The sequence below is a fragment of the Mastigoproctus giganteus genome, chromosome 10 (genome assembly GCF_048544385.1).
Source record: "Mastigoproctus giganteus isolate SK-2022 chromosome 10, ASM4854438v1, whole genome shotgun sequence".
In the NCBI taxonomy this organism is placed as follows: domain Eukaryota; kingdom Metazoa; phylum Arthropoda; class Arachnida; order Uropygi; family Thelyphonidae; genus Mastigoproctus; species Mastigoproctus giganteus.
The window spans coordinates 43,939,523-43,951,886 of record NC_143584.1 but is presented as its reverse complement, the minus strand read 5'-3'; the positions used below and the strand labels follow the sequence as shown (position 1 = coordinate 43,951,886).

Here is a 12,364-nt window from a genome sequence, read left to right as displayed (position 1 = left end):
ATCGTTAAAGGGATTAAAGAGAACGGGATCTGAATCCCTCATCACAAAAGGGAATCCCTAGCACACCGAAGTATTTCCGTTTCCCAACAATTATTCCTTGACCTAAAGGGGATTCACTACTCAGAAAATAAATCTACTGAAATAGAAAACTGCTGTTGCTCACTTTAATGGAAGTAGGATTCTTAATCTAGACATCTCTATCGAATGTCTATCGAGACTAATGTGGGATTGTCTATCCCTTTGATTTCTGTGATATTAAAGTAATGGACAATAACTAGATCTGAATCCCTCATCACAAACGGCAATCCCTAGTACATTGAAGGATTTCCGTTTGAGAGGAGGGATTCAGATGCCGTTCAGTTTCGTCATAAAGAGGGATTCACATCTTCATAGAAAAATGAATCTCCTATTTGAAAGAATAAACAATCCCTATTTGAAAGAATGGGATCGTTAACCCAGACAAAGATGGATACCTGTTTTATCAAAGGGATTCAATTCTATTTCAAATGAATACCTTTACATTGCTGAATCACTTTTGATTGAAATTCTTTCATTGGAAATTCATCTCTGAACACGGTTCGTAAAAGGGATGGCCCAACAATTATTTCTTGACCTAAAAGGGATTCCTTACTTAGAAAGGAAATCTACATAAATGCTATACTATTCCTTTAATATCTCTGATATTAAAGAGACAGTATCGACAAGAACGGGATCTGAATCCCTCATTACAAATGTAAATCCCTATTAGATCGAACGATTGCCGTTTGAGAGGTGGGTTTCAGATCCTGTTCCATTCCTGATGAGTTCTAGCATAAAGGATTCACATATTCATAGAAAGATGAATCTGCTCTTTGAAAGAATAAACAATCCCTATTTGAAAGAATGGGATCGTTAACCCATTCGTTAGAACATAATCTGGATCCCCTTCTCTCAAACGGTAATCAATCAATCTCACACGGAATTCTGAGATAGAGGGATTTACACCCTCATAGAAACACGAATCAAGTATTTGAAAACGTGAACCTTGTTGATCATGGAATCGTTACCCGAGAGGATTTAAGTTTTATTAGAGGGATTCAATTCTAATTTAAATGAATACATTTTTTAATTGATGAATCCCTTTTTGAGTCATTTTTTTTTTCATTTGGAGATTCATCTCTGAACAGGGGATCGTTAGGGTTTCGCCTAAAAATATTCCTTGAATCAAACTGAATTCCGTACTCAGAAAGGAAATCTAATTAATAGATTTCCTTTTTAACCGAAATCCCTCAAAATGAGAGCGATTTCTAGGATTAAGAGGGATTCACAACCACAGAAAGACAAAAATTCCCTATTTGAAAGTATAAACCTTTAAGAAATTGGTTCTTACCACTGAGGAAGAGGTGTCCAATTTTTATCAGGTGGATTAAATTCTGTTTTAAATTAATTCCTTTACATTCAATTTCTCTTTTGATTAAAAATTCTTTTTGGGCGATTAACTCTGAACAGGGGTTCGTTAAAGGGTTTGGCCTAAAATATTCCTGGAACCAAAAGGGATTCCCTACTCCACAAAGGAAATCCACTTATAGAGAAAATATAATTAATTTGATAAAGGATTCTTTAACAAGAAATGGAGAACTGTGATATTAAAGGGATTCATCAGAACGGAATCTGAATCCCCTTTTAACCTCCTCATCTTTCGGAAATCTCTGGATCTGAGAGGCATTTTCGGGATAGAGATTCACACAGCCTCATAGAAAGACGAAACTCCTATTACGAAGCATAAATATTGATACAAATTGGACACTTTACCCTGTCATAGAGGAATTCAATTTTGATCAGGGGATTCAAATTGATTTTAAATGAATTCCATTACATTCATGAATCCCTTTTGATTCAAATTCTTTAATTCAGTTCATCTTTGAGATTTACTTTAGATATTCGTTTGGCTTGGATGTTGACTCTTGTAAAAGCGTCATGGGGTTAAAAACCGAGTGGGGATATGGTGAGGTTTCGCTCTCGAATTCCGTCCCTCTAAGCTTTGTATTTCGTCGCTGTTTTTGATTTACATATTAAGAATGCTCAAAAATTTGCGACCAAGTCCAAAATAATTCTAACCGTTAATCTTCTTGTGCAAAGGAATGAGCTAATGTACATACAGGCTTTTGTTGGCCATTTTTAGTTTCTGTGACCTGAGGATTAAAATTTTGCAACCCATGCGTTACGTTCTCGCTGAGTGCTGCTCATCTGGAACGTGATTTTATGACGTGCATGCACCTTTATTTAAAATTCCTCGAGCGATCCCTAAAAGTGAGTTCGTCGAATTTTTCAGAAACTTTCTCTCATGAGACGTTAGTTAAGTAAATTGCGTGTGTTCTATTGAATACGATGTTTCTCTTTGTCCTTTTTGCTAGATTAAAAACCAGAATGTTGGAGAAGGGGGTTGCAGAAAGAGGGGGAGAACGTACAAACGCCACACGAGACCGACTGTCTTGACAAAGGTGTCAACGAAGCACATTAAAGTTCCTCCCAAGTTGATCATAACTATTTCGCTGCTGCCAGGAGTATATCTAAAATTGAAAATATCAGATTAAGTTTGATAGTCGAACTATCTTGAACGATATATATGTAAATTGCATTATGTATATGTTGCCTTACATTCCTCATCCAATTATTATTTGTGAACACTGTCTTAAAAATGAATTCATTTTTATATCCTAAACGTCATCGGACACACAGCCTTCATCGCGTGTATTTATGAACCCCCTAACCGCCAGTAAGTAATGGAGCCATAGTTCTGTAAAGTGTAGTAAATAAAAAGCGCTGTGTTTGATGATGACCCGGTTTCTTTCCTACAAAGCAAATTGCTTTTAACATTAAAGAGGCACGGAGACATCAGTCACAACAAAACTAAGAAGGGAGCAAAGAGGAAACGCAAGATATCGCCTGTTTTAAAGTATCACTAATAATAAAAAAATTGTCGCGAGTAAAATGGGAACAAACACGTCAGTTTCCAAAATGTAGAATCGTAAATCAGTTCCAGCTTGGCAAAACAACATCAGGATGAATGGACGTCGCCCAAACAGTAGAAATCACAATTTTATTCATTCCACTCAGAGATTTAATTCTTCTGAAAGTCCAATCTTAAGAAAGACAACAGAAGCATTAGGAACATATGAGAAAACAGATATAAGTTGCAGTTATTAGCATTCGAAAAAAATTTCCTCTCTCTGCTTTCGCGTCAGCTGCTATTTGATACATTCACTTCGCAGTTCCAAAAAATTACGTTTGGCACTAAATTAAACCTTACCATTCATTAAATTAACGTCTCCGAAGAGATGTTTCATCCTAATTAAGATAATGAGATACGTTAACCACTTAATTAATTATTCGCAGCATTTCTTTTTGCTAATGAACAATGCTGTTTAAAGGGCACACAATAGAGGTGCTTGGTGAAAGATGCTGAGCAGCCAATGTTACGTTATGATGTCAACGTCTTTTTATGAGAAGCTGATGAATAAACAATCATAAAATTAATTAAATTCGTTTAAGTAAATTTTGAGCAGTCGATATGAAATGGAAAAGTATTTATTCTGGATTAAATTTTTTTTATAAAAAAAGGGATGACGTGTAATATAGAATGTCCAAGTGTTATGTGAATAACACTGGACATTCTATAACTTATATTTGTTTCTGAAGTCCAAAAAAAAAAAGGGCTTGGTTTGCTTTTGAAGGAGTCTCCCTTGTAATCCCCTACTCCATGATGAACGGTCGACCCAGGAATCCTCGTGCAACCCTCTGGTTCGCATCGCCGCTTCCTCTCCACTTCGAGGCCTTTTCATCTTCCCGGAGGCGAACAATTCATCACTCGCTTAGACGGTCTCTCCTGGGGCATCCGATGGATGTGCCCATAGCACTTTGAAGTTCGACACTCCAGGCAATCCGCCACCTTTTCTCGCAAATTTAATCTCTCCAAGATGGTCTCTATGAAAGCGAGACACACGCAAACTCCAGTAAACCATCCATCTTAACAGCTATTATGCGACTCTTCTGCCTCTCACTCAATGTCCATCCTTTCCCCCACCATACGTCAAAACACTATAATTTGAAGTATCATATTCTTGGTCTCTCGTCGAATGTCTCGACTCCGCAACACACCATTCAGGTTCCTAACAACAGTGAGGGCCATTTGCAAATGTTAAAATGAAAGTATTAGGTAGTCAGAATTTTTATTTTGGTTTTTAACATATTTAAGTTCAATAAAGTTGTTAAATTTGGAAAAATCATATCTTTATAGTAAAAAAATCAGTGTTACAATGAACATACTACTGTATTCACAAATAAAGGAAATGCCTTACGAGAAATAATAATGGGAAAGAATCCATGTTACGTGTTTCCCTCGATCTGTTTCTGTAAAGTTGGCGAGATCTATAAGTGATTGCCATTATGAGTTCATGCTTGTGCCATCCCTCTTGAAGACACTGAAATCAAACCAACACCAGCAATGTCAGATGCAGTTCAGAATCGGCATGGATGAAAGGTGCGAAATGAGTATCATTCAGCGCTGTTGAAGTCACAGTTCGTAGGTTAAAAGCATTGCCATCAGCAATTGAATATCTATAATTTAGTAATAGCTGTGAAAAGCAAAATATTACAGAAAAAAAATTAACAATAATATATTAAATTCTCAGTAAAAGCAGTGGAAAAAATTCAAATTTTACTAAAATTAACAAAGTCTGTTTTTGTTAAAATAAAGCCATTGTTTATTAAAATTAATTCATTATATGCAAAGTCTTTGACTGTGACAATGTGACGAAAGATTAAATTTAATTTAAATGAACTAAAAAATAATTCAAAATTATTCAAAAGGAAGTGTATAAATTGTAATGAAAAGCGTATGCTTCCCATAACTGATTTATTATAAGGATGAATGTCTGCTGTCCATAAGATAATTGATCATAGTCCACAAGTGCAACAAATATATTTAATTATATCATTGGATACAGGAATTACAATAATTTACAACCAACATGAATTACAGAATAGAAATGACTTAAGTTGTACAAACAGGATGACCGAGAAGGATGGTACACTGAGAAGCGAAATTATAATACTCGGGCATTTTTATGGTCGCATAAAGGAAGTTAAGTAACCATCATATGTTACAAGGAGTCGTGCATTTAAGTTGAAAGAATGTCATATTTGGAATTCTTAGAAAGATGCTTTATCGGTAATTTACTATCGCAAACTTTCGTGGTATAGAATTCACTAATCTGCATTATGAAGGAAATTTAATCAATGTGATTTGAATATTACTGCAAAAATTGGGCTGGAAAATTTTCATTCTGGATTGGACACGACTTTAATGCATTCAAAAAATCGTCCTAGCAGAGAAACCGATACTGAAAATTATTTCTCGATGAACAATTTTAACTGGAATAGTTATGATTTTATTTACACCCTTAATACTTGTATATACAGTAGATCAGATTTGGAATTTAAGAGCCTCTTTTGTTTTTTGTACAGTTCAATTTATTTGTATCCATTTGTTCATTTTATTTTCTCTCCAAGTGGTTGCTTAATGGAGAGAATAATACTTCTCAATATGAGAAAAGTTGATATTATTTAAAAATCAAAATAAGTGTTCCAGAACTGACTCTCGTATATACTACTAACAAAATGCACGTTGCGAGTTATTACCGTTGTGCGATCAGTTTAGAAGCTCACATTAGACCAGACCTAAAACAGGACTGCTATTCCCAATTTTGCATCAGCCATTTTGCTTGTATTTTCTGATCAGAATTTTCACATCTACAAGTAAGCGAGACAGAAGAGTTGGCTTCGAGGTTGCTGGGGTCCAAGGTCAGTTTGTATACTCTTTCTGGACCACCACCTGAAACCAGCGGTATCAGTATGATCGCTGCCCTCTCCCACTTTGAGGACAACATGAATTTTTGTTATTTGGCCACTTTCAATTCAACTTGGCAGTTTTGCTCTTCACCATGGACCTGATGAATACCACCAGGTATGAATATGGAATGAGTCGCTAATGTTCATAATAAAATATTAGCTCAAGATGATTAAATCCTGGCCATGGCGAGAGTGTATACCATACTCTTAGATTACTGGTGTATAATCCAAAAGAATGGTATATTATATTACAGAAAATAAGGAAACGTTTTGATCCGAAAGGTAAAGTTTTTAGTTGTAGTATTAGAGGAAGAGTTGAAAAATACGAAATAGATAAAAAGAGATTAGAAATAGGAATGAAGGGAAAAACAAAGAAACAGTAAATTTACTATTTTTGGACTAGACTAACGAGGTTTCTTTTTAGCGTCGTCTTCGATTTCCACGATAGTGCTTTCCCACAGAAACATTACTGTAGTTCGAAGGGTTCTCCGCCTCGTATATTTTCTATAAAATGAGGGAGATACGAAAATAGCCATCGCAGAGGAGGATTATTTGCTGCTCTAGCAGTGAGGAAAGGACTACCACTGTCCTCTAATCGATTAGTCATAGTGACACCAGTGAAGCTGAAATACTGAAGTGCGAGTACATAGCTCCTCCACGTTTATAAGTCCTCCATCGTTTAGCTTCACCCAGGGATGGTTATTGGTTTGAATGAAATATAAAAAAGAAAACAAATTATGCTCACAGGAGATCAATTGCCCCGAGCTAAATAGGATTTTCATCTTTATCAGTACCATTAAGCTTTCTCCACTCGATAAAGTATTTCTTGAGTGCTGCCGCGTCTGGGTGTTTACTTTTTTGGGTTACAGGTAATAAAGGGGAAGGTGTTGCGGAAGGCTTTCGATATGGTTGGGCGCATTAATCCAGGTTGGTAATTTGGAACAGTTTCAAACAGTTTTTCAGGGCTCGTTATTCAAGGACGTGTTTACCTCTATAAATTCAACTCATAAAAAGGCGAGTAAAGCAATTTAGTACACAGATGACACACTATACTGACAACTGACAAAACTTGCTTTCCATTTAATGAGTACCCTCATGCGTGACAAGCCTCTCACTACAATTAATATAAAGGTATCGGCACAGCAGGAGTGTAAAGGACATTTTGTACCTTTGTATGTAATATGATATGTTCGTATGATATAAAGGATGGAAAAGAATAAATGAAAAATGTAGTGGAATGAGCAAAATCCGGCAGACAGAGATAAAGAAAAATTGAGACAGAAAAATGCGGGGAAAGATAATGCTGGCGAAACAAATGCTCTTCAGCTGGACAGAAAAATCTCGCTTACAAAAATCTATTTGATGTTCGCTTACCAAGTCGGTGCACAAGGTATTCTCAAAGAACATCTGCTTATCTGTTGTTCACAGCTTGCCTTGCAAGTTTTGGATATGCAGAAACTTTCCAACAAGCAGAATAGATTAGTAGCTCATTGTTTCAGCTTGAAACAGAAAATGGCTACTTTCAAATCGAGGTGGTTTCCTCTATTTATATTCTCCTATACTGTAGAATGCTTTCTACTGTTATAAAAACACTAAGCTTTTTTTCTTTTTAAATAAAATGCTTTCAAGCAGATTACAGATCGTAAAGATGTCACTGACCTTAACAGAAACATATGGTTAATGGTTCCTGAAAAGTTATGTCACCGTTTATTCAAAAATAATCCTAAGCGATGGACAGGATAATATTCCACAAATCTAATCTACATGTTAACGGCCAGAATTATAAACGAAAGAAAGTATTTATAATGCGTGAGCAGCTTTTTTGATATTATATGTTTAAACATTTGGAAGATGTTAAACGTTAAGGCGATTCTATTTATAATAAAATTCAAATGTTGAAAATTTTTAAATAATTTAAAATATTTACGTTTAATTAAAACATTATTCGAGGCTTTCGCATTTATTTTTACAAAATGAAAGAACTGCAGTGGTGTGAACAGTTTCAGATAAAATGAATAAAATGAAAATATAATTCCCACATGGATGGGGACATTTGAGCCACTGTTCCACCGGCGCTTTGTGGCGCATTTTAATCCACTGCGGTCAGCTTAATTCTAAGCAAAAAATCTGTTGTGGCGCGAATGTCCCAGACGCAAGTGTCCCTACACGTTCCACATATTTAAGGACTGAATGCGAAGGTTGTCTTCGATTTTATGTGGAGCATTAAAGTGGCAATAATCTCAGTGGAATGATGCACTGAGCTTGCTTATGTCTGAAATTCGCAGGCAGAAAGTCTGCTATATTCAATAATGCGGATAGAATGACGAGAAGCAATAAATGAATGGTTGTCAAACAAAATTGCCCGTTTATTTAATAATATTCACTCGGTGATTTATTCTTATCCAAACTGCGCGTGTGTTGTAGGTTATAAATACAGCTTTCTCTGTTATTGCCTACACCATATGAGAACGGTTGTGTCCAATATTTGAACCTGCACCAGTCACAAAAAGTACAGGGCCGAATTTTTTTTAAATAAGTGAAATTGAAAACATTTTCTTAGGCTTACAGAGTCCATAATTGCAAATTGAACACGACACGATGCTAAAACCTTACATTTTTCGGCAACTCCACAACAGAAATATATATTTTTTTACTTTGCTGTAATTTTGCAGCGCAAAAATTGACAACTTCTTCGTACACGGAGACTGAACGCTTTTCTTGAAAAGATTCTCGATTTTCGTCAGGAATTTGGCTATAATAGCATTTCTATGAGGCCACACGAATAATTTATCAGTTTGTGGTAGGTGAGGGCATATCGTATGTACAGAACGAGAGAGAGAGGGGAAAGTAGTACAGAAAAGACAAAATCCCCAATAAATTTCCTCGAATGAGTATTCACAATTGAGGTGTACTATCATTCGATACTTTGTTAAATATTCTCCGGTAATGTGGAGGAAGGTGCAAATCGCGAGCACTTCACATTCATACCAAAGCGTGACTTACATTACAACACCGTTTTGGTACAACAGGAACTAAAATACTTTCTCGGAATATTAAGTCGTTGGAAGATCACATTGATCGTATTCTTTAAGGTAGCAAAGAGAGATCACACATGTGACACCGGAACTGCTAGATGACCATCGAGCAGTGCCACTTTCTCTGGAGTTTTTTCACCTTCGCAGATATTACTGCACGATCGAGAAACCGCTTTATGATGTACGGTCAAGTTGCAAGAGAGCGACCTTCTTAAAGGAACACCAGCATTCTCTTGGCACGTGAAACTAAGACGAAAATCCTTACTGTGGCATTCCGAGTAGTTATGAGTTGAAAATGTGACATCGGGAATCTTTTTCTGTAGAAAACATGGACAGCAGGCGCTGAATGTATCTCTGAATGCTTGCCGATATTTCACAGACATGAGCTGGTACAGAATTGGATTCATTGTGGCGCTGAGGTAGTAGGTGACCCCGGATATATACGTCAACACGGTGAAGATAGTAATAACTGCAGGAGTTGGATCTCTGCTGTAGATAGCCAGCAGCCTCTGAGCATGGAATGGTGACCAGCAGATGAAAAACGATACAACCACAGCCACTAAAAGAAAGTTAAAAAAAAACAAACAAACAGTTACATATTTGCCATTAGAAAACATTTCTATTTAAAATTAAAATTTGAAAATTCAACTGCAGCTTTTCCCAAATGTGATTCACGTCTCTCCAAATATATACGTTTAATACTTTGTTCCACTTGTTTGTGGCTATTGTACTAATTTTAATTCAAAGTGTAGTTTTGTTTTATTTTGATTAAAGGTGTAGATAAATGCTGAATAAAAGAAACTCACTTCTGTTAAAGTTTTCCTTAAAATAAGTTCGCTTTAAGGTGAAAATTAGCAGTTCAGTTTGAAGGCAGAGCACTTATAGGATTCGTTAAATATCTGCAAACCTCAAAATCAACATCATTTCGAAACCGGTGTTTATTCAGTCGAAATGCTTAGTACGATTAATGGAGTTACTATTAAAACACAGACCGACTAGCCTGTGGCTGTGTTACCGTCTGTAAGGAAATAATAAAAGCACCAGCAGGCATTTAGGTTTAACTTCTTATGATAACACTAGTGTTAGTTGGCTCAAACAAATCTCTCTTCTGTTTTCTTTTGTTCCTGTGAGGCAGGAAGCTCCAGCTCTTCAGGAAAATTAGACCGACTTCCGTCATTACACAATCATGCCATTATCTGCTTCTGTTAACAAACGAATCGCACTATTAAACTTCATTAAGGAAATGAAACGGATATTTTTCATACAAAGCAAAACAAAGTACCCATCGTGCACTGCTGTCTCTTTGCCACTACAGAAATTGGAGAAAAATGTTCTTTTTCTCTCTCTCTCTCCTTTGTAAATTAATATAAAATTTACTTTTTATACGCTTAAGTTGTATATACTTCCTTCTCATCAACAGAAAAAAAATTCTACGTTAAACAGGAGTATAATAAATGAAATTTTATCCCCTGTACAGACGAGGACCATATTTTAACATTCTCTGTGACGTCATCCAATGGAAACTTAACCAAACTGAGTCCTTGCGTTCAGGAGGAAGATTGTGAATCTGTTAAACTCGTGACTTGCACCTTTAAATTACCAACTTTAAGTAAGCTAGTAATTCTTCATTTAATCCTAACATTTCCATAATTTTTTTTCTCAAACTATCTTCCTTTCGTCCACCCTTTTTCATGGTACCTTTGTCATTCTGTGCTATTCCGTTCGACCTTTCTTTTCGCTCCATCCATCCATCTTTTTATATTTTCAATATTGTTTTTCCTCCATTTATTCCTTTCTCTCTTCTGTAAAATTTTGTGAATACAATCAGAAGGAGGAATCCTGTTATCATCCGCATCCCAACTATTCCCGGTGTCTATTGTAGTATCCTCCCTTCCTCACAGTTTTCACAACTAGAAATGAAGGTTGGTGATGCAGAAAGGAACGGAAATATCGGTAAACACACCGCTGCTTGGGAGAGAGGGAGGGAGGGAGTGCTCGCACACGCGTGTATTTAATCTATTCCACTGTCACTACTACCGCATCACGTGCAAAAGGAAGTCGCTTTGGACATGTCCCTACTCATTGGCTCTCTGTTACATGGTCGGAAGTTCAATGGGCCGTTTTCGTGTTATGGCACGCTTCACTGGATATCGCCCTTGTATTTATTATACTTGGTCCACTAAAAGCACAATGAAAACCATAGAAGAGCGATGAAAGAAGATATGTTGGGGTGACGCATTTCGATTCATCCTGTCAGCTTCCGGTGAAGGTCTATTCTTACTGACAGCATTTGATTTAATAATGAAACAGCCAGGGAAACTCAGTAATAAACTAAAAAAAAAGTTGCAGTATATGGTAACCTGAACAGGCGCACAATAAATAGTTTTATATATAAATGACACCATTATTACACTTAGAAGTGAATAAGTAAATGAATAATAAAGTACTTATGAGTTAACTATTAAAAGGAAATCCGAGTGGTTCTTACTATTCATTATTTTAATATGTACTTATGCATTGATGCTGAAATTGTAAACTATTTTACGCATACACAAAACCCATTCTATGCGAATTCTTTACTCAGAGAAGTTCTCAGCGAATTTCTCTTAGGGCGTATCACTTTTTTAAAGTACGCACCTTAAACAAATAAGAGTGGCCCGTACACTGCTAGCTAAGTCTGGTAAGTGACTTTCGCAATGATATCCAAGGTTCATGTAAAATTCTTGCAGACATGGATCAAATGATATGTTTCGCAATATCAACAAAGTTGTCTGACAACAGTAACGCTCATTTTAAGTAAATAAAATAAATTACGCCTAAACGCAAGATAATTGGAATGATTGGAAGGAATTTCGGGAGTGAAAAACTTCTGAATATCGAGTTGGTACGATTCCTTTACTCTCTGTAGTTACCACAAGCTGAAATGGTGAATTTAGAAAACGAATAAAATAAAAACAGACTGTTCTATTAGACCATGGAATTAAACACCTGCAACAAAGAATAAAACGTGAAACACCATCTTGTGCAACGATTAACAGATATGATAGTTTGAATAAATCCACAAAAAAAAACCCAAAAAACTGAGTTAAAATAAAAGAGAATGAACTAATTTTTAGCTTTTAATAGTGAGCAACAACTGTTTGTAAAAATATATCTGCTATAAATTCTCTGGTACATAAATTTTGATTTGCGGTAGTCTAATTCCAATTTGTAATAATTTTATATCTTGAAGTTTTTATGCATCACATAAGGGCGTTAAGAGTTATACAGAAGATGAAATTAAATAAATTTACTCTACTTTGTTCTATTCATATTGCTCTGTACAAGCAGAATCATGATTTTATTATAATTACGATAATTTCGTTTCTTGCAATTGGAGAAAAAAGTCGGATAACTGGAATTCTACTGCACTTGCTATTTAAAAACATAACGCAATGTTT

The 12,364-nt window shown here is 35.8% G+C and overlaps 1 protein-coding gene across 1 annotated transcript in view; it reads right to left on the bottom strand.

Annotated features, from left to right (window-relative positions):
- Positions 1-8,636: 8,636 nt before the first annotated feature.
- The window catches only part of LOC150079004 (pyrokinin-1 receptor-like), a 163,300-nt gene continuing 159,572 nt past the window's right edge, over positions 8,637-12,364 (bottom strand). The window contains exon 2 of the mRNA XM_090382668.1: positions 8,637-9,483. Within this exon, the coding sequence (XP_090238794.1) occupies positions 8,996-9,483 (488 nt within the window). The 3' untranslated portion in view covers positions 8,637-8,995. The remainder of the gene's footprint in view (positions 9,484-12,364) is intronic.